The sequence below is a fragment of the Primulina tabacum genome, chromosome 6 (assembly GCF_025594145.1).
Source record: "Primulina tabacum isolate GXHZ01 chromosome 6, ASM2559414v2, whole genome shotgun sequence".
NCBI lineage: Eukaryota > Viridiplantae > Streptophyta > Magnoliopsida > Lamiales > Gesneriaceae > Primulina > Primulina tabacum.
In genome coordinates this window covers 43,996,760-44,017,972 of record NC_134555.1, presented here as the reverse complement: position 1 = coordinate 44,017,972, position 21,213 = coordinate 43,996,760, and the positions used below count along the sequence as shown (strand labels likewise).

Below are 21,213 nucleotides of genomic sequence, written 5' to 3'. Positions count from 1 at the left end.
TTGATCTATCTTTGATCTTTTATTATCGAATAAGGACAATAATTCAAAAATTTCATCATCAATAGACCGTGTTGGAGGTCAAGAAATTGTAGAAAATCCAAAAGAAAACATTGAATGCATTATTTGAGAGACAATAGAGAAATGAAGAATTCCCACCATTTCGAGAGTGTTCCAGAGAAGGAAAGGCCATCCATCCAAACCACTTCAATTTGCTAGTTTATTCTATGCGCTTTCATAAGTCCCTGCATAATAAATAGCAAGGGATATCCACACATGATTGCAAGCATTATGAGACAAACAAACGCAACAATTTACTTTATTTTATTTTATTTTTATCTAAAGCGTCTAGATTCACAATTCATGATTTCAAATATGTAAACCAAGTTCATCACACAACAAGGGATTGATTGATAAATAAATGCATTCTTAATTGCCGAGCTGTAGCAAATAACCGAGCCATTCGGGAAAAAAAACACATAATAGAACATGATACATAAATCCCAAAGAGTTCACGAGAAAGAAACACAACACAGAATATGAGCAAAAGAACGAAAAACAAGTAAACTTTCATGATATTGTATGATTGATTATTCGGCGTTTGGTCAGGAAATCCCATAAAAACAAATTGATTGTTCCTCGATCCTCATTACTCGAGCAAGTCATGGAAAAAAATAATTTAAAAACAAAACTGGAACTCACCTATCGTCAAAAACAAGTAAATTTTCATGACAAAACCCACGAAAATTAATGAAAATAATAATGAATCTTTTACCTAATAACAGTCAAAATATTTATACTTATCAAGTTTCAACATTAAATGTCAAATACTCCATCAAATATAAATGATTCTTAAATTGGTTATAATGGTAACATAATTGTGTTGATTATAATCAAGACGATACATGAATCATACTTTCGACTAAAAATACACATATACATATCATGAAACCAAGTTTTGATGTCATCTTATTATGTTTACATCTTCTAAAATTTTATATATTATATTTTTCTTTTGCGAATATCTATATTTGGAAAAAATTAAAATTAACTTGATCAACATATTAAATTATGTTGGAGCAAAATTAAATTAAAAGATAAAAAGTTATGTTTTAAAGTTCATATCGAAAATCATTATTAACATATTATTATAACCATATTTAAATCGAACCTGGAATAAAAATCAATAATGATTTAATCTGAATAAATATTTTTAACTACATGCCATTATTAAACAAACCACTTGGACATTTTTTTGAGAAATTAATTAACACGATGCTAGAACTAGAGTGTCAACCTAGGCTAGGCTATAGCGTAATTTCAGTGAACTAATAGGGGCAATCTATAATTTAGATAATTCCAAGGACTGCATTTTAAAAGTCAAAACTTCAAAAAAGACGTGAAGTAAAAGCGTAAATGAAATCTAATCGGAAAACCGAAGTTACCCGATTTGAGTGCATGTGGAATGACGATGGACAGAGAGAAGGAGCGGGAGATAGAGCTGGAGAGTGCAATGTACACGAATTGCTTGCTGCTCGGGCTGGATCCGAACTTAATCGGGGTCGGGTCGAACAGCGGCACCCCTCGGGTCGGCCTCTTCCGCCATTCGAATCCGAAGTTGGGTGAACAGCTTCTGTACTTCATATTGTCCTCCCTACGTGGTCCAATTCAATCCGCCAAGGCAAGTTTATTGTTTTAAATTTGTTTCCTTTTGTTGTGTTGTGTATGATAGATTGAGACGTGTTGGAGTGTGGATCTTATTGCAGGATTTTGACAAGGTGTGGCCGATTTTTGATTCAGCTCAGTCAAGAGATTTTCGGAAGGTGAATTTTAGTTCAATGCTTTGATTATTTATGCTTTGTTATATTGGGCGATTTTGTTTGGACTGAGTTGCTACTGTTATTTGTTTCCGTGTGTGGTGTTTGGGGAAACATTTAGGTCGTTCAAGGGATTATAAGTGAGCTGGAATCACAAGGAGCATTGCCAAGGAGCAATTCGAGGGTTTCATCGCTTGCAACTTGCTGTGGGCCGAGGTTGGTTTATGTGGATTTTAATTAGTGTTTAGACCTATTAAGCTACGGAGTTGGTTGTTTTTCCGATGTTACGACAATGATACTTTAGAAATGTGGTAGCAACGAGACATTATAACTGGACTACGGGAGTGTGACTACTGACCAAATAATGGTAATGAAAATTGAGAAAAACTATTAGAAGCTAATTATGGTTTGGACAGCACTGTCAGCTTATCAATTTACTGAGTAGTATCTCATTCTTAACTCTTACTGATATATGTTGTGACTGATGATGTCTCGCTACAGCAAGGGAATTAATGCATCTTTTTTTCCTAGCATAAATTGTGTTAGAGGGTGTTTGACTAAGCTTATTAAAAACAACTCATGAGTTATTTTAAAAATAAATCGTTAAAGTGTTCGAATAAACATAGTTTAAACAAATTAAAGATGTTGATATATTTGACATTATAAGATCTTTTTATTGTTAAATTACCAAAAAGAGTATAATATTATGAAGGTTATCTAAAAATAGTTTTAAATTTTTATCATAAGTGTTAAACTTTTATTTAAAAAATAAAAATATTTCACATTTTAATTTAGAAAATTGATGTTCTTTGGAAATTTCTTTTTTTTTTTTAAAAGCAAGTTCACCCTTGTTTTTTAAAAAACAGCTTATAAGCTGTCAAACAGCTTGTTTTGACCGCTTATAAGTTGTTTGACCAAATTGTTACCAAACAAATTGGAAGAGCTTATAAGATCAGTCAAATACCCTCTTAGTTATTTAAGAGATTGAAAAAGTTGATCCCCGATTTCAAATATTAAAAATATGGTAAATCCCTTTACCCAGAACAACTTCTGATTTTCTACATGGTAACCAGCTCTGGGAAAGCACGTTCCTTCAATGCTGTTCTTTTGTGGAGTGAGGTTTTATTTTTTCCCTGGCAATTCTAATGATCCATGTCTGTTGATAGATACGAGATCTTCTCATCAAATTGTTTTGATCAGAAATGATTTATGCCAAATCCTGGATTCTGATCTTACCTTATTTGCATCTAATTGCTTCTTAGAGGCATTTATGAACTGATGATTGCTTGATGTCATTGTCAATGATAATTTGCATATGCTAATTGCAGGTTTGTTGAACTTTTATGGCAACTCTCCCTGCATGCTTTGAGGGAAGTTCATAGGCGAACATTCGCAGCTGATGTGGCATCAAATCCACTTCCGGCTCCCTTGACTGATGTAGCTTTCTCTCATGCAGCTACACTACTTCCTGTAACTAAGGTATCCATTTCATATTTTATGCCGATAAACAAGGAGATTGACAGGATTCTGTTACCATCTGATGATACAATCCACAACTTCCCTCTCAATCTTCGTCCTTACAGCCCACTTCTGCCACCTGCTGATTGGTGCATTGAGTTCATCACATGAAAGTTTATTTATCCCTTTAATTATTTGCATACTATGGGATATTGCTTCAAAAATTAATCTCTTGAATGTTAGACTTAATTGGGTGTTATTACTTTGAAATGCGCTCACTATGTGAATAATTATTTACTGCTGAAAGAGCGATCTTCATCTTTCATAGCTTTCTCTATTTGTCCACAGTATGTTCTTGCCACATGAATTTTCTCGCCTCTTACAACAGTTAGTTTTCCTACGAGACATGAACAAAGAAAGGAAGAAACTAATAAGTTACTTTTCTTTTTATACTTTTACCTCTTTATTAGCCATCTGATACCAGTTACTAATGTAATGATATTTACTCATAGCTTACACAAAATTGTTACTTGTCTTCTTTGTTCTTCCTCTTTAGAGGACTAAACAATCTGCCAAAAAATTTTTAGAATTATAAAGTCAGAGGATCTAGAGATTTATTTTAACTTATTGAGGCCCCTGGTGTTTTTTTTAACTGTAATGAATCAGCCCGAATTTTATTTGACCTTTCCACGACGTGAGATATATCCGTACCTTTCCACACGAGATATATCCATCTATAGGTTTGTATAATTTTCAGGAAAATTTAATCATCCCAACGTGTCTAAGCATCACAATGTTTTAATGTATTATAAACAGGCTAGAATAGCTCTTGAAAGAAGAAGATTTCTGAAAAGTGCAGAAACTGCAGTTCAAAGGCAGGCCATGTGGTCCAGTTTGGCACATGAAATGACAGCGGAGTTTCGTGGTCTCTGTGCTGAAGAGGTAAAAATATCATTTGAGGATATCATGTCTATCATATCAGATTGTGTGTTGAGACTTAAGGATGGACATGTGCTTACATTTTATTTGGGTTCACAGGCGTATCTGCAGCAAGAGCTTGAAAAGCTGCATGATTTAAGAAATAAAGTTAAATTGGACGGTGAACTCTGGGATGAGCTTGTATCCAGCTCTAGTCAGAATTCTCACATGGTTCAAAGAGCTACTCGTTTATGGGACTCACTGCTATCTCGCAAGAGTAAGTTACATTACATTTTGGTTTTTTTAATTTTCTAACATTTCAAGTTCCTCAGTTTGATTTCTTGGAATCCTGCAATAAAGTTCCACACACAGTTTTTGGGGATGTTGTATGTGTCAAGTTTTGTGAAAATTTCTTATTTATACATAATGATAGTTTATTAAGTAGATTACGTTCTCTTACTTGTCCTGCTTTATTTTTACTTTATATGAGACATGATGGGCCATTTGCTATTAAATTTAGGAATTCATGTTCAAAATCTGTATTTTCTCTTGTTTTTCTTTCAAAGATTCAAGCCATGTGATGAAACATGATATATTGTATTTGTTAGTTCAATGAATATCAGCCAGCTAAAGTTCAGTTTGATTGGAAAATGAGTGATCAGCAGCGCCTTTTAGTTTCATTTTATGGAATACTGAGCACAGTCGTTTCCATGCATAATCTTGTTTAGGTCAACATGAAGTTCTTGCTTCAGGCCCAATTGAGGATCTTATAGCCCATCGCGAGCATAGGTAATATCGGTAACTTCATTTTCTTCATTAGCTTCCCTTATATTTATGCCTTACACGATGCTTCAGGTATCGCATATCTGGTTCATCGTTGCTAGCAGCGATGGATCAAAGTTCGGTAATTCCATCTGCTAATTTAACTCCTGAACGGTCGGACACTGAGGAAACGGAGGGTTTACAGAAATGTCTAAACAATGAAAGAAAAAGTAACTCCGATGTTTCACTCTCTCGTGGAAATGAAGAAAAGTCTCCTTGGTTAGATGAAAGAAACATGAGAGGGCAGCCTACTGTTGACATAGCAGAAGTCTTGCGACGTTGGACCCATGCTTTGCAGCGCATTCACAAGCAATCATTCCAATTGGTATGCTGCTTTATGCAGAACCAATTTTTTCCTTGGTTGCAAATAATTTTTTTCAATCAGGGTATTAGTTGCTCTATGAGATTTTGGATTGTGAATAGTTCTTGACGTGATTACATTCCTGACCGAACCTGTCCTAAACGTCCTTTTATCAAATGTATTTTGTATCCTTGGTATTGTGATTCCATATTCTCATTGTTGATTGAAATTGTACAGTGTCTTTGTGAGACAGATGTATAAAATGAGTGACTTGGATAAGATTTTATTGGAGAGATTGGTGAATTGAGAATAGGTTATGCATATGAGCTTTCTGTTTCTCCATGTTAGTTGAAGTATAAAACTTGCACACTCATGTATTTGCTGTATCAAATTAGTTCCTTTTTTTTTATTTTTGACGGAATAGGTCCACTCAATTTCACATCGTTTGTAAAATTTCTCTATCGGAATACCAGTGCATAGTGCTCCTACATAGTTGGTGTTTAGGGGTGGCATGTTCTTTTGCATAAATTGTTCATTTGCTAATTGGCTTGCACATTACCTTAAAATACTTCTTTTCAGTTAAATGAATGTTCAAATTGTGTTTTTGGAGAAACTATTCTGATTTACAAAGTCATTGAAAAATGAGCGAGTTGCAAGTGTTCAAAGTGTGTACTTGGAGAAATTATTGCGAGGAATTGTCCGTTTAACTTCCTGTGGTCACCTACTCACCTTGCATTTTCAGAGGCCAAACATGTGTTTGGGGAAAATTGCAATCATAATGTCCAATGAATTTATAAAAGGGTAAAGATTGCCATTTAATAAAAAGGAGCCTAAATTGTGACTATGATGACCTATTTAACAATAAAAATGTAAATTCAAAAATGTTTACTGATTTTGTAATGTTGTCACTTGTTTTTTTTCAAGTTTTACCATACTGACTGTTTATGATGGTCATTTGGAGACATGCTTCATGCTAACTTTGACACAGGCAAAAACAAATGACGGTGAAGGTCCAGCGCTCCTACAGAGTGTGCATGATGGTGGTACCATCAGTCATGCTGAATCTTTGGCTGCAACCCTTGCTGAACATAGGCAGCACCTGGATAGCATTCAGGTGAACAATGGTTTAACTAAAGTACTTTATGTGTTTGCTGTGATGCAGAGTTTACGAGTTTGTTCAGACTGTTGATGGTTGTTCCATGAAGCTTACACCTCATGTTAAATGGTTCTTTGATATTTACACCACATTTAGCTGAACTAAGTTTAATTAGAACCTCGTTGGCTTATTTTCTCTTTCTATGTGTTGTGAAGTGGTTAAGTCATTTGTTGATTTTGTAAATTTTCAAAATGTACAGGTGCTTATCAATCAACTAAAAGATGTTGCTCCAGCTATACAAGACTCGATCGCGGAGCTTACAGAAGAAGTTAATAGTATTTCTTCCAATCTTCCTCCTCTTGTGAAGCTTGGATCAACCTCACCTGTCCAGGCACAGAACAGTGGAAGGGCATTGGTAAGTCTATTTGTCCTCTTACATAGTCTTCTAAAGTTCACAAGCTCTTGATTTGGTCTTGCGTTAAATCTGCTCCTTATAAGTTGATGTAATGACCAGGAAAATGATTCTGCCGAGGTTGCTGAAATAACCTCTAGACTTTCATCTGTTCAACTGGAAAACGTATCAGCTAGTTCCCCTACTTTAAAACTTCCACAGCTATTTAGTTTGACTCCAAATTCTTCAGGAAAAGGTGGAAACACACAAAAGCGAAATACTGCAACTCAAATCAACCCAATAGAAATCATTACAGATAAAAAGCCCCTGGAGCAACCTACTCCAATCAATCATGTGGATAATCCACCACATGGTTTGTGATTTGTTCTCCTTCTTGGCACGCAGACATGATAGCAGGCATGCTTACTTTTTCTGTTTTCGATCATTTTTGCAGATGAAGATATTGTTTACTTGCAAAACTTAAAGAGATCTGTCAGAGAAGCTGCCCTTTCATCCCAGTCACGGAACTTGGAATCATCCAAAGACACTAGTTCTGATGATAGCTCTGAGCACTTCTTTGTTACACTTTCTGGGTCTGGGTTCTCCCGTCCTGGGCAAGATAAGATGCCTGATTCACTGAAGGGTAGGCAGTCACTCAAATCTCAAGCAAATTCTTCCATGCTTCAAACCCATCCAAACGACATTCATCTCGGAAGCAAGTATAGTGGAGTGGCAGATATGTTAAATGATTTGGACTCACTTGATGAATTTGACGGGTTGAACAGTTTTCTTTCTGCGGTTGGGTCTAATTCATCAGTTTCTGATGCACATAGGTCCTTCTATGATATGGATGAAGCTCAGGATCAAGTTTTCTCTCCTCCTTTGCTAATGGATGTAGAACTTATGGCTGATTCTTACGAAGATCTACTTGGTATGTTGATTTCAGATTTTGCGGCATTACAATCTTATTGTTAGCTTACTTATTTTCTTTGTACAAAATATTTTTGAATTTTTTCCAGTTTTCAATGAAAGCTGGTTAGTTCCCAGTTAAATAGGTTTGTAATAATTCATTTCTTGTTTTATTAAATATTTTCCCTATAGGTGAATATTTCTCCGATACTGTAATTGTTTAATCTAAATATCCTGTTATTGCAGCACCCTTATCAGAGACTGAAACTGCTTTGATGGAACATTGAAAATAAAAAGATTGAGCAGATTGCTGTGTGTCTTCAAGAGAGAATTTCTTCAGTGGAATTTCTTCTCTCGTCGTTGTTTAACTGGGACATACCTCCCTGATGTTTTAATTGTCTGGTTCTGTCTACTCCTTCTACTGTTGCATGCTTGTGGATAGCTGATCTGGTTTTACTTATACGGATAACCTTTTACTATAGCAGTAAACTGGCCTTGCAGATTTACATTGTCTTTGCGAAAAGATTGGCACGTGTTTCTGCTCAGGTTCACATTTTTTTAAGGAAAGGCATGAGGTAACTGATGCTGTGATATAAATCTAAGGGGCCTGGCAGGCCAGGTTTAATCTCTTCATGAATCATGTACCTGTTAGTTTGTATGATTCACGCTAATCTGCCAGCTTGACATACATTAATGTATTAATTAGTGTATTGATAGTTGCTTTATTTGATGACTTGTTGAGTAAATTATGACAGGAGGTGGCTCCTACTGAAAATTTGTTTCCCTTTTTCCAACACTTGTCTTTAGTTTTTGTTTCTGGTGGCAATCCAACTATATATATTGTGCAAAATTTTACCATAAAGAAAGTTGCATATATTTATGGAAATTATATGAACAATGTGTATTCCACAATTTTCTTGAAATTTTTTCGTGAAGTGTTGGACTTTTATTTAGAGCCTCGATTTATCTCTCTCTTTTCTTATAAATGACTAATGGTCCAAGATACTTGGATTGCGATACTTGTGTCGTGAAATTTGGTCGAACCCTTGAAAAATTGGTTTCTTCTTTTATTCTTTGTTCGGCACACACTTGATTTAGTGGATAAATTTGCGTTACCTTGTGATTATTATAAATATAAGTTCGAATATTTGGGCGGTGGTTACCAAAAGATAAGTATGAGAAGGGCGAGGGACTGCTTATTAAGATTTTTAAAATATATTTTAATCTGAAAGTTGGTTGTCCGTACTCGTTTTTTGGAGGTTCCAAGTTCTATTTTTTCCTATCAATTTTTCTTTAAAGTTTTGCCACTAAAAGATGGTGGTTTTAGGAGATGGTTTCTCTTCGTGGCATGTTAGCGTGTAGTAATTTACAACAAATTTGGCACTAAAAATGGTTTAACATGGACGTCTCTTCTTGCTTCTCATTTGTCAAAATGCCACTTCTTAACTATACTTCAGATTCTAACAAGCTTTACCAGCATTATTATGATCCGTCCGTAAAGTAAATGTTAACGAACAATTATTATTGCCGAGGACCTTAATCGAAAAGTTTAACTAATTTGCATTCGAGAAAGAAGACCTCAACTAGTCCTTTTGTGTGTCATTAAATATATCATGGTTCAAATTTATAAACACAATCAAGACAAATTTTGAGATCTCCATAACTTGGAGGAGAGAATAACGTTCACATCTTTTGTACCCATGACACTCTTTATCATCAACAAATGTTGCCTTTCACCGCTCATATGGGAGACAAAAACCCCCCACGTCTGAGTTGTAATAAAAATAGAACACAAATATCAATGGGCTTTTCCAAGCCCAAAAATTCATAATCAAATGGTCCACTAACATTTATTTCCAGCCCAACTCCAATTTCAAGTGACGTATCTGACCCGTTTTATCGGGTTTCTCGCCCAAACCCAACAAGGGTCCAACAAATATACTTCAACACAGTTCCATTAATTAAGCATCGAATCAATGCTACGATTTGCGCAATATATTCTCACATCTTCGATTTCTCCCACTTTTAGTCTCTTCGTTTTTCTCTCACCTGAAGGTACCTCACTTTTTCTTACCTTTTTCTACTGTTCCGATTGGTTTTTTCTGTTTTTGAGCTTCTAGTAATGTGATTTCCGCCGTTATTTTGATTCCATTTCTGCTTATTTGTTTCATTTTTTTTTTTCAGATTAATCGCATAATTTATCGCTGTGAACTGATTCGCATCTCTTTGCTAAGACTTCCGGTTAACTGTTGTGGACTAGATGCACATTTCAGCATTTCAATGGCGTTGAGCTTGTACAAATTATTGTAATATTTTTCTACTGACATTTTTTTTACTTTTTGTTTGATTTTTTTCGCTTGGTGTAAGATGATTTTTGCCACGTCTGATTACTTGTTTCATCTTGAATCTTTGGTTGCTTACATAGTTGGGAGCGTCTGCGTGCAGCCGGTGATTGGACAATAGTTTTTTGAGTGGGAATCAGAAGTGTATTCCAGATATGAAAGATTTTAAACCTAAAGTTAGAGTAGCAGTTGCTGCTATCTTTGCTGTATCGATAGGTCTTACTGGTCTTTATGGCTTATTGAAACCAATATCAAATGGTTGTGTAATGACATACATGTATCCTACATACATTCCCATATCAATGCCAGAAAATGTGTCTTCTACAAAATACGGCTTGTATCTATACCACGAAGGGTGGAAAAAGATTGATTTTTATGAGCATCTTAAAAATCTTAATGGCATTCCAGTTCTTTTCATCCCTGGAAATGGTGGAAGCTACAAACAGGTATGCCTCTCTCTTTATGTGGAGTTTTGATGCTATCCCGACTCTCATTAGTATTTCCTTTTTATCAGGTGAAAATTTGGACAATATAATGATTTTGACATAGTTGTTGCATTTATTGATGGGCATATATTAGGAAGCTTTTGGTCTATATTATATTATACAACATGGATTTTGAAATATCGGTCACGTGGTTGACATGCAGCTGCATGAAGGGCAAAAATTTTGAGTAGCCATGTAGTCACTCTTACGATGCTGTCGTTGATTTGAATGAAATGGTGTATCATGATTGGATTGCTTCAAGAGGCCGGAATGTTAGATTTCACATTCAATGTTGGACACACTTGCTTATATGTTTGCCTGCTCTGATGCAGGTCAGATCCTTGGGTGCCGAATCTGACAGAGCTTATCAAAATGGTCCACTTGAACTGGATTTTTACCAAGATTTCCCATATTTGGAAGATGAATTAGATGCTGATTTGACTGGAAATATGCTACCAAATCAATTCACTTCTATGCTTGATTGGTTTGCTGTGGATCTTGAAGGTGAACATTCTGCTATGGATGGTCGGATACTTCAAGAGCATTCAGAATATGTTGTATATGCCATAAACAGGGTATCATTTTGTCACTTTTGCATGAAATCCGATAAGCTTGTGTTGTGAATGGCGAATTCAAAATACATGGCAGGTAGTTACGCAGAAGAAAACTTAGTAAAAGAAATAAGTCTAGTAAAGCTGAAATAATCTAGCTTCTTCGTTGGCATAAACCGTGTTGTTTAGGCTGATGATGAAGTAGTCTATATGTATAACAATTTTTCTTAATGTTGGGGTATGAAGTTGGTTATTAAATGAGATATGAGTTCTTAAGTTGCCTCAATTCTCTGTGTCCTCTTACAATGTTTCACTATTTCTGGTAGATACTAGATCAATATAAAGAATCTCAAGAGGCACGGGCTAAAGAAGGGGCTGCTCTCTCTGGAAGTCTGCCCAGAAGTGTTATTTTGGTTGGTCATTCAATGGGAGGTTTTGTTGCTAGGGCTGCAGTTGTGCATCCCCGTTTGAGGAAGTCTGCTGTTGAAACTGTCTTGACGCTTTCGACCCCGCACCAGTAAACTATGTTTTTCTTTTTGTTTTTTAGAGTTGGTTTAATCACTGTTTATAGCTATCATATACATCTGAAATATCATATTTTTCCCAGATCACCTCCTGTGGCATTGCAGCCATCCTTGGGTCACTATTACTCTCATGTGAATCACGAGTGGAGAAAAGGGTATGAGGTCCAAACCTCTCAATCTGGACGTGATATAGCAGATCCTTTGCTCTCGCATGTTGTTGTTGTATCCATTTCCGGTGGTTATAATGATTATCAGGCAAGGTTAACATTTAAGATTAATTATTGAAAAGTCTAGAGATTTGTTTTAAAGAAACAACTAGAAATTTGGATCAAGGCAAATTCATGAAGTTTTTATGTGATAACGAACACAACGATTTGTGATATCGTTTAAATTTTCTTATTACCTTCTTGCTTCCCCAGAAATCCAGCATCAGCATTTGCATTGATGAATGGTGAAGGGAAATTTATTCTGTAGTTTGTCTATTTGAGTCCGTATTGCTGTTCCTTACTGGCTCTCTTAAGAAGTTTATGATATAGTTTGTTTTTTCTAGAACACCACAGCGTCTATACGTGCTATCCATTGTGCAGCAGATTTTGGATACCCATCGATTTAATTATTCTCTTTTGACTGATATTTTACTTTGCTATTGTTGCTTTGCCCAATGCTTTATGCATGACTTGCTCTGTTAATTATAGGTCCGCTCAAAGTTGGAGTCTCTTGATGGTATAGTGCCTCCGTCACATGGCTTTATGATAAGTAGCACTTCTATGAAGAATGTTTGGTTGTCAATGGAACATCAGGTTATCTTATGGTGTAATCAGCTGGTTGTGCAAGTGAGTCACGTTGTTCCATTGGATCTATTAATGCTCGAGGATGTATTGCCCTGAAATATATCCACTTTTCAGGTGTCACACACTCTTCTCAGTCTGGTAGACACGAGGACCGGGAAACCTTTTCATAATGTAAGAAGCAGACTTGCAGTATTCACTAAAATGCTTCATAGTGGAATACATCATAACATTATTCCATCGAGACATTCAACACTAATACAAAAGTCTGACCAACTTCATAATCAAGACAGAAACGTTCATTCTGGTATTTTACTGATACCTTTTTTCTGTATAGAATTAGAAGCTGGCCTATTCATTTTCAAATTATGCTTAGAAATTGATTGTTTTTTCCTAGAGGCAAATAAACTCCGGTCACTGCTCTGAGCAACCTGCATATTTGTCTGTAAAATGATTTCTTGACCTTTTTCCTAGTTCGAGATGAAGCTAATTAAAGAGGCGAATAATATACTATTGATATTTCCGATAGAGAGCAGTAATCTACATCTGTGCTTGATTTCTATACTTGTAGCAGGGGCATGCTACCCTTAGGCTGTGCTTGCTATAGAGGTTTTTTTGGCTTAGTAGTTGATAAGATTTTTAATAACTCAAAACTACGGACAGAAGCACAAGCTCTTGGCGTATCTGGTTGCCCAAGTAATCTAAAGTGGAGTGAAGATGGACTTGAAAAGGACCTTTACATTCAAACTAGTACTGTCACAGTTTTAGCTATGGATGGGAGAAGACGGTGGTTGGACATTCAGAAACTGGTTAGCTTTATTTTCAGTTCAAAAACCTTTCCTCAGTCTTTTTCATCAGGGTGAGATTGTACCGTAAAGTTTACTAGTCAACTTATCTTCTTATAGCTCTACTATATCTTCTTCTAATATGCATTTTATATTTTTTTCCAAGGCTCAACTTCTCCAATAGGTAAACATAGAGTGGACGCTCCTTTAACTTGTATAATTTTTTTCCTTATAGATCTGAAAGATGCATAACATGAATGACAAAAGAGTGTCCAATAGATAAATCAGTAGGTCATAATGTTTACACAATATCATGTAAGTTTCATAGAGCTTTTGTAATATTCAGGGCGCAGACAGGAATGACCACTTTATTTTTGTGACAAATCTTTCACCATGTTTTGGAGTGCGACTTCATCTTTGGCCGGAGAAGGGAACTTTGGCGTCGAAATTGTCAATGAACAATCGTGTTCTAGAAGTTACGTCAAAAATGGTGCATATTCCTTCTAGACCAGCACCCAGGCAGGTATTATATTTCATGTATTGTGATTATACCAATTTTTAATAACTTAGTTTGAATATACGTGCTTTCTGATCATGGCCATTTTTCTATAAGATTGAGCCAGGTAGTCAGACTGAGCAAGCTCCTCCATCTGCTTTTGTTTGGTTGGGTCCTCGGGATCTGAATGGCTTCAGATTCCTGACAATTTCAGTGGCACCTCGTCCGGTACTGTTTCTTACAAATTTTAGTCACTCTCTTTTCTGATTTTTCAAATCTTATGGTTTGTTTCATAAAATGTGTAGGATTTGCAGACTTTGGTAATTCTCATGCTGCAATATCTTGATGTGAAATAATTTTGTGAATCGGGGCTGTTAATCTTATTCTGGTGTTTATTTTTCCTCTAAAGCTCCTTTTAAAGTAGTTCCAAGATGAAATTACTCCATGATTGTTAGGATTGTAACCTGCCAAATAGTACTTTTCATTTGGGATCTCTGGGAACCCTCTGAAGATAGGAAAAGGGAATTATACTTATAAGACAATTCTTTTCATGTTTGGCATGTGTTTGGCCTCTGTTATGAAATGATCAATGAAACATTCTTATAAGATGATTAATGAAACTAAGAGATTTTTTTTCTTCAGACTGTTTCAGGTAGACCTCCACCAGCTACATCAATGGGAGTGGGACAATTTTTCAATCCAAAGGATGGGGAGCAAGTATTCCCTCCTCACTGGTTGATTTATTCATCATATTTGGAAAAGGTTGAGATTTTCAATGTACAGCTTGCTGCAATTCCTGATGCTCTTTTACTGATTGTTGCATAGCTCTATTGTTTGCAGGAAATAACATTGAAAGAGGATCATCCTCTTGCATTCAATCTAACATTTTCTGTTAGCTTAGGTCTTCTTCCTATTTCGTTATCTCTCAGAACAACGGGCTGTGGAATTAGGAATTCAGAATTTTCTGGTTTAGATCCCGGAGATATGGAAATTGGCAGTAAGGGTTTCCCATTATTGTTTTTACGTTCATCCTACATCACTATTTGACAGTAAGGGTTCTCTTGTGAGCTGTGTGTGGATGCATGAAATTCTTAATAGTTATGATTTTATTGTTATAATTGTTGTTATTATTATTAATGAAAAGCTATCAGGAACCCTTTCTTGAGCATATCTGAAGATGTTTTCTCACCTCTGTATCTAGCTGCTTTGTCATTCCATTTTCTGATTGCTGGGATGTAGGGTTTTGTCGACTTCGCTGTTTTCCACCAGTGGCACTTGCTTGGGATGCGACATCTGGTCTCCATGTTTTTCCAAATTTGTATTCTGAAATAGTTATCGTAGATTCGTCTCCAGGACTCTGGACTTCTTCGCAAGAGTCTGATAAGACGGCGGTTTTGTTACTGGTAGCTCTTGGCACAAAAAAATAATTTTTAGTCCCAGTAGCACTCGCTAATGGTACATTTCTTTGTTTCATGAGCTTTCTTCTTGTACTTATAACTGTTGTTATTCTCCATGAATCTTCCAGGTAGACCCACACTGTTCATATAAAGCTGCTATTGGTGTTTCTATCACTGCCGCTGCTGGTAGATTCTTGCTTTTGTATTTCTCTCAGGTAGATTCTTTCATCACCCTTCTCAGAATATAGCATTGGTAGATGAAATCTACCTGTTTGTTGATTCTCTGTTTGTAAGCATTTTTATTTCCCGTTAGTCTAAAATATATTCCCCTTATTTGTCGAATATCTGTTCATATGCATGTTTCTCTCTCCTCCAGTATTCTCATTATGAAACAGAACAATTTTGTTTGCGAGTTGATTATGAGTGTTATGAACACATTTATGAGCTTAGTAAATTTAATATTCTTTTCGCTTGCTTTCTCTTGACTTAAATTAACGTTAATTTTAACAAAACCGTCAAAGAATAATTGCTTAAATTTACCCACCCCGCTCTTTCTTCATTCTTCATTACCTATTTGCTAGCTTGATCATATTTCTCAATTTATTTGACGACTTCTCACAAGTTTAGGTTTGAATGGAACTTGTTCCATGCAGATCAGCGGTCTTAGCATTGCTGTTATATTTTTTGCTCTGACGAGGCAAGCACATGCGTGGGAATTTGATCAACCAATACCTTCACTGCTATCAGCTTTCGAATCTAATTTGAGATTACCAAGGCCATTTATCTTCCTTGCCGCAATACCTCTTCTATTTGCTTTGCTCTATTCTTGGCTAAGCTCTCAATCGCTCCCTCCAGTTATGAACTTCATTCTTGTGTCGTTGCTTTGCTATATTTTAGCAAATGGGGCCGTGATCTCGTTGATATCACTTTCTCAATTACTTTTCTATGTTGCTGGCACAGCCCATGTAATCACAAAGAGACGGTTAGTAGCTTTTCCCCGTTTTGTTTCTGCTTTTCTTTGTGTATACATCTGTAGGCAAAATCATGTGTGCCAACTACAAACTAGTAAGAGTGGTCTTTTTCCTATATGATGTCTGAGCTATGGAAGCTTCAACAATTGATTCCTATTGTTAGAACATTCCTGTAAAAGAAACATTCTCCGGTTTGGGATGTTTTTTTTTCGTACATGCTAAAAGAAGATCATTGTTTAAGGTGGGAGGCATGGGAAGGAAACTTTGGTTTTCAGTTTCTCCAATGGTTATCTAACCTATTATCCAGCTTTGCATCTGCTAAGGTGATCTTTCATTTGTTGTTGTTGCCTTTCTATATTTTTATTTAATACAAATTAATGAATCTTCCAACATACAATCCTCTATTCCTCGATAATGTATTTGACACTTTGTTTTAATATCACGGAGCAGGTGGTAAGGATTATGAGGGTGAATTCACTACTTCTTATGGCATTTGTTGCTGTTGTGCTGGCTTGTTTTGTCCATCCTGCCCTGGGACTTTTTGTATTGTTCTTATCTCATATTCTGTGCTGCCACAGTGCCCTCTCGAGGTATCAATAAATTTAGTTGTCACTCATTAACTTTTTTTTAAATGATCTTGAGATTCCCTTGAGGCTTGAACTGAGAAAAATTATGTATAAAAGGTTTTCATACAACTAGGTTTTGGTTATTCTCATGTGATAGTCAGTTGCCCACAAGTTTTATCTTTTGCTAATGTTTATTCTGCTCAGCTCTCTTTTCTTGAGATTTTGGTGTTTACCGTTGAATTACGTACTGGCATGTGATATTTATTTGGTGTTTCAAGATATATCCATGTTTAAAGTGACCCTAATGTCAGTTTTGTTGTCTTCGTGAACAGTTTTTTGATGGCTTCATTTCGCAGCCATGTTCAGAATGAAGAGTTATGTGAATCTGGAAATGAGTGTAAAAGTAACTCAATGCAATACGACTCCAGGTCTGAAGGTGACATAAGCAAGCTATTTTCTGGTGCTGTAAACTGCTCTGGTAGCCCAGAATCTACAAGAAGCTATAGTGACAGACAATTAGAAACCTTCAACCACCGCCATGGTTTGCTTATTTTACATTTGCTTGCGGCACTGATGTTTGTCCCTTCTCTCGTGGCCTGGCTCCAGGTATGTTTGGTTTATTACAATCTTTCCATTTGAGTTTTGAAGCTTATTTCTAGTTTTCATTAAAGAATATGAAAATAACTCATGAACAACTCATTGCTAACAGAGCTCATCATTTTAAAGCCAATTTATTGTATTGATCATATTTAACTTGAGCTGGTGTAGTTTGGAATTATGACTCCTAGAAATAAATTTAGGCAGGGTGCTTTCTTGTCATGGTATTATTCTTCACAGTCTTGCACGATCCATCTTATTTGACAGCAATAAATCAGTGATGGTCCTGAGTGTGAATATGCAAAGGTTAGTCTTGAGCCAGTATATGCTCAAATGATGGTCTCATTTTAATGGAATATTATGCTATATATGACAGCATTCAGAATGCTTTACTTAGTTCCTGTGAGCTTTTGATGTACTTTTATATCCTTGTATGATGTATTACCGTCTTTCATAATTTGCAGCGGAATGGTATCTGCCAAAACTTTCCACGTTTTTGGGATTCTTTACTTAGCACTGGTGTCATCTTGCATGGTATATGTGATCCAAAGCCCGAATTAAATTTCTTTTGGTTTCCTATTCCGGGCTTCCCTTTGTGGGAAATCAGGTTAAGCTTTGGTTATCTCCTTGCTGGCTACTTTTCGTTTATTTCTGCATTGGCATTGGCTCCATATATGGTGTTTTATCCTATGGCTGCAATTGGAGTTGTTTCCTTCACTTTTAGAGTCATGCAAAGAAGGAACAGAAAGAATGGTGAGACTTACCATGGCAGCAGAAAGCATTCCCATAGACATTAGTGTTGCTCTGCCATATTCAAGATCACATGTACTTCTGTTTGACACGATGTAATGAGATGAAATATAGCTTTCTGCCATTCCTTCAGCACTGATTTTTGTAACACATATTTTGATTACTGATTAACGTTGGGAATTCATTGCCCTTTTGTCCGAACTCTCGGTGATGGTTTAGGCTCGCTTACAAGCTGCCAACGGAAAGAGAATGACTCAATTTGAGGAGCCATAAGTTGCCTACTACCTACTACTCTTGAGGCATCGGTGTGTTTCTTATACCTTTTTCAGCTTGCACTATTAATTTTTATAGATAAACTATTTTTGGTAAAGGATCATACTGATTTATTGAATTTTTGGATCAAAACTTTGCGGGTCAAAATCCATGAACACCAATATAAAATGTGATGGACTCATGGTAATTTATTGATTCAAATCAGTACTCAAAATAGATCATATATATCACAGTAAAAGACAATTTTGAAAAACCATAACAGCAACAAATAGCACAAAAACACAACCCCAAACAAAAACTAAATAACTGAAAATGCACACTAAAAAGATTTAATAGAACAAAGAAAAGCAGTAGGACATGAAAGCTGGAATTAGAATCGATACGAAGAAACTTTCTGAAAATTCAGCAGCAGCAGAGGGAGGGAGGGCTCCATGTCCAGATTGAGAAGGTGGAGCAGGTGAAGGCGCCGGTGTGAGTGCATGATGTGCAACCTTAGATACGGATATAAATGCCATCATTGAGAGGATGATGCACAAACGAGTATATTGAGACAAAAGTCTTATTGATGTCATTTTTACTCTTTAATTAATGTTTAGGCTTAACATGGAGAATAGTTTGTACGCGTGTACTTGGCTTTTATATTGTGAAAACACACAGGTCGATGCCAGGGATGGTTTATACCGACCTTTTCTTGCATTGGTGACAACTAGCATTGATTGTATCTGTCACTATTTCTGGTCATAACACATCACATTTATGAGAACTAACTGAGTCAATTTTCATGCAATGTTAGGTTGAGTCAAATTTCTAGCATTTTGCAATATGTTGAGAGATTTCGAGTCTCTTTTAGTTAAGGACTACTTAAAAAATGTTTTTCAAGAAACCTCCGTTTTATTACTCTGTCTTTCTCTAAAGTAAATCGGTTTTGGTTCTCGGAATCTCCTCCAGTTTACTTGAACGTATGATTATTAAGATTGTACTTGCAATATGTTTACCAATATATTGTTTTATCTTGTCCAAAGTTTTATACTCGTGAAGATGTCATAATCATGGATTATTAATAATATGTTAGTCAAAGAAGTCTATAATCCCTTCAAGCATCCCTGACATCTTCGCATGTTTGTCTTTGCTTGATTCTGATACATGTGCGTCAGCGACATGCCAGTCTATTGTTCATTTTGTCTTTTTACATGTTAAATCTGTTGTTATTTATTTTATTTTATTAGGTGACCGCTGATAAAATCCTCGACTTTGTGAGAGATTAGTTTCTCTACAACCAAAACTATTTTGAGGAGATATTAAGAGAAAAGATTAGAGTTGAAAATGTGCTTTAGATTCTTTAAAATACATGAACCATAATGAAATGACAAAGATGATAGTAAAAAAATTAGAAATTCTTTTTTATATATAACATAGCAAATGTTTCTGTTACTAAAATATGCAAAATAACAAAAGTGTTTAGGAAAATATTTAAAGATGGAAGGGCTACGAAAATTGTATCCAACCTCCCTATAAAACCTTGAAGTTGCATTAAACTCCAATAAAATATTAATAGGCGTTTAACCCCATACGTTTTTAAAACTTGAGTCCATACAACCTCAAGTCTATAGATATAAATTTACACGCTCCAAGTGCACCTGATGATAAGTGAATAAAATATTTTATATCGTGCTACTAGCATCAGGGGTGTACAATTTTGTTGGGCTTTGGGTAGCCAACTCGACCATTTTTTTAAAAAAATTGAGTTGGTGGCAGGTTTTTCTTGGTAATCGATTTTTTTTAAAAAATATTTAGTACCCCACTTATAACAATTAAATATCATGTCTTTAATTTTTTTTTAAAAAAAATACATAGTATCTTATAGTAGACTTGTCAAATTGGGTTAAGCTCGTGGGACCGTCCCGTCCCGCTATAAAAGTTGAAAGGTTGGGTTGATAAAATAGCAACTCGTTTGGAGGCGGGCCAAATGGGCTGCCCATTTGGGATACGGGCCAAGACGGGTCGGGCCCAAACGGAGTGGGCTGGCCCGCCAAATTAGGATACAATTTTATATTTTTAAGTTTTAAGCTTTATATAAAAATTGGAATAAGTTTCATGTGCCTCCATGTTTTAGAACGAATATATTGTTAATTTACTCTTAGAACAAATATACATAAAGAAAATTAAAAGAGAGAAATTTACAGATATACATAAAGAAAACAAAAGGGAAGAAATTCCTGTAAATTTTATTCATAAATCTTAAAATAATTTTTAAGCATAAAAGTTGTTTGTTAACCCAAGAGGGGTTTCGTTTGAAGTTCGACGAGTTGCAGTGAAATTTTGTGGATCCGGCGGAGGTTTGCTAATTATGTGTATTGTTGAAGACATAATATTTTTTAAAATTTACAACCGTCTATTTCCTCGACTTTATGTTCTCTTCCTTGTCTCAATCTTCATGTTTGAAATTTACAACCGTCTCTTTCTTCGATTTTATGTTATCTTCCATGTCTCAATTTCATGTTTGGTTTAAACACTTTACTTTTTATGGATTATGTTGTATGTTTTCTTAATTTCTTATTTCAATGTTTTTATTTGATGAATCTATTTGACTGAAATATATATTTTTTCTATGTTTACTGCGATACTGTTTAGTATTTTTTTCTTAAGAAAAATAAGTGGGTCGGCCCGCCTAACTCGCGGTCCAAAATGCGTTGGGCTGGGTTGACCATTAGAGCCGAGCCCCGTCCCGCCTAATGGTGTCTATCCAATAGAGTAACCACATTAAATTTAGTACCCCACTTTTAACCACGTTTTTTTTTGTCATTTCTATGCAGTGGAGGAATCTATGTCTTTTTGGCACCTCAAAGTCGGGTAGTGATTTTTTCAGGCCGGGTTCAGATAGCAAAAATGATATCCGTTTATCGTGTATCTGACACGAAAAAACTTAACTCAAGAAACCCATACAGTTAACTTAAAATGTTATTAATTTTTACAATTTGG

The 21,213-nt window shown here is 35.7% G+C and overlaps 2 protein-coding genes across 7 annotated transcripts in view; both read left to right on the top strand.

The window, feature by feature from the left end:
* The first annotated feature begins 1,390 nt into the window (after positions 1-1,390).
* The window catches only part of LOC142549874 (AUGMIN subunit 6-like), a 43,100-nt gene continuing 23,277 nt past the window's right edge, over positions 1,391-21,213 (top strand). The window contains exons 1-14 of one of the 2 annotated variants that reach the window (XM_075659083.1): positions 1,392-1,678; positions 1,764-1,820; positions 1,936-2,030; positions 3,143-3,293; positions 4,089-4,214; positions 4,311-4,467; positions 4,919-4,979; positions 5,046-5,337; positions 6,302-6,427; positions 6,669-6,824; positions 6,924-7,173; positions 7,255-7,731; positions 7,956-9,007; positions 9,570-9,764. In XM_075659083.1, the coding sequence (XP_075515198.1) occupies positions 1,463-1,678; positions 1,764-1,820; positions 1,936-2,030; positions 3,143-3,293; positions 4,089-4,214; positions 4,311-4,467; positions 4,919-4,979; positions 5,046-5,337; positions 6,302-6,427; positions 6,669-6,824; positions 6,924-7,173; positions 7,255-7,731; positions 7,956-7,996 (2,205 nt within the window). In that variant the 5' untranslated portion in view covers positions 1,392-1,462 and the 3' untranslated portion in view covers positions 7,997-9,007; positions 9,570-9,764. Of the gene's footprint in view, positions 1,679-1,763; positions 1,821-1,935; positions 2,031-3,142; positions 3,294-4,088; positions 4,215-4,310; positions 4,468-4,918; positions 4,980-5,045; positions 5,338-6,301; positions 6,428-6,668; positions 6,825-6,923; positions 7,174-7,254; positions 7,732-7,819; positions 7,867-7,955; positions 9,008-9,569; positions 9,765-21,213 lie in introns of those variants that run through there. The other variant, XM_075659084.1, reaches the window with a different exon arrangement.
* LOC142549872 (uncharacterized) lies at positions 10,203-18,145 on the top strand. 5 transcript variants are annotated; one of them, XM_075659080.1, is made up of 18 exons: positions 10,203-10,497; positions 10,869-11,111; positions 11,414-11,604; positions 11,695-11,866; positions 12,307-12,444; positions 12,517-12,706; positions 13,063-13,208; positions 13,531-13,707; positions 13,798-13,908; positions 14,323-14,442; positions 14,521-14,677; positions 14,920-15,083; positions 15,206-15,292; positions 15,731-16,059; positions 16,290-16,371; positions 16,499-16,638; positions 16,947-17,220; positions 17,676-18,145. In XM_075659080.1, the coding sequence occupies exons 1-18, from the start codon at positions 10,207-10,209 to the stop codon at positions 18,006-18,008; spliced, it is 3,345 nt and encodes a 1,114-aa protein (XP_075515195.1). In that variant the 5' UTR covers positions 10,203-10,206; the 3' UTR covers positions 18,009-18,145. The 5 variants fall into 5 exon arrangements, with proteins under 5 accessions (XP_075515195.1, XP_075515193.1, XP_075515194.1 ...); XM_075659078.1 differs by having other exon boundaries at positions 14,506-14,677; XM_075659079.1 differs by having other exon boundaries at positions 13,051-13,208.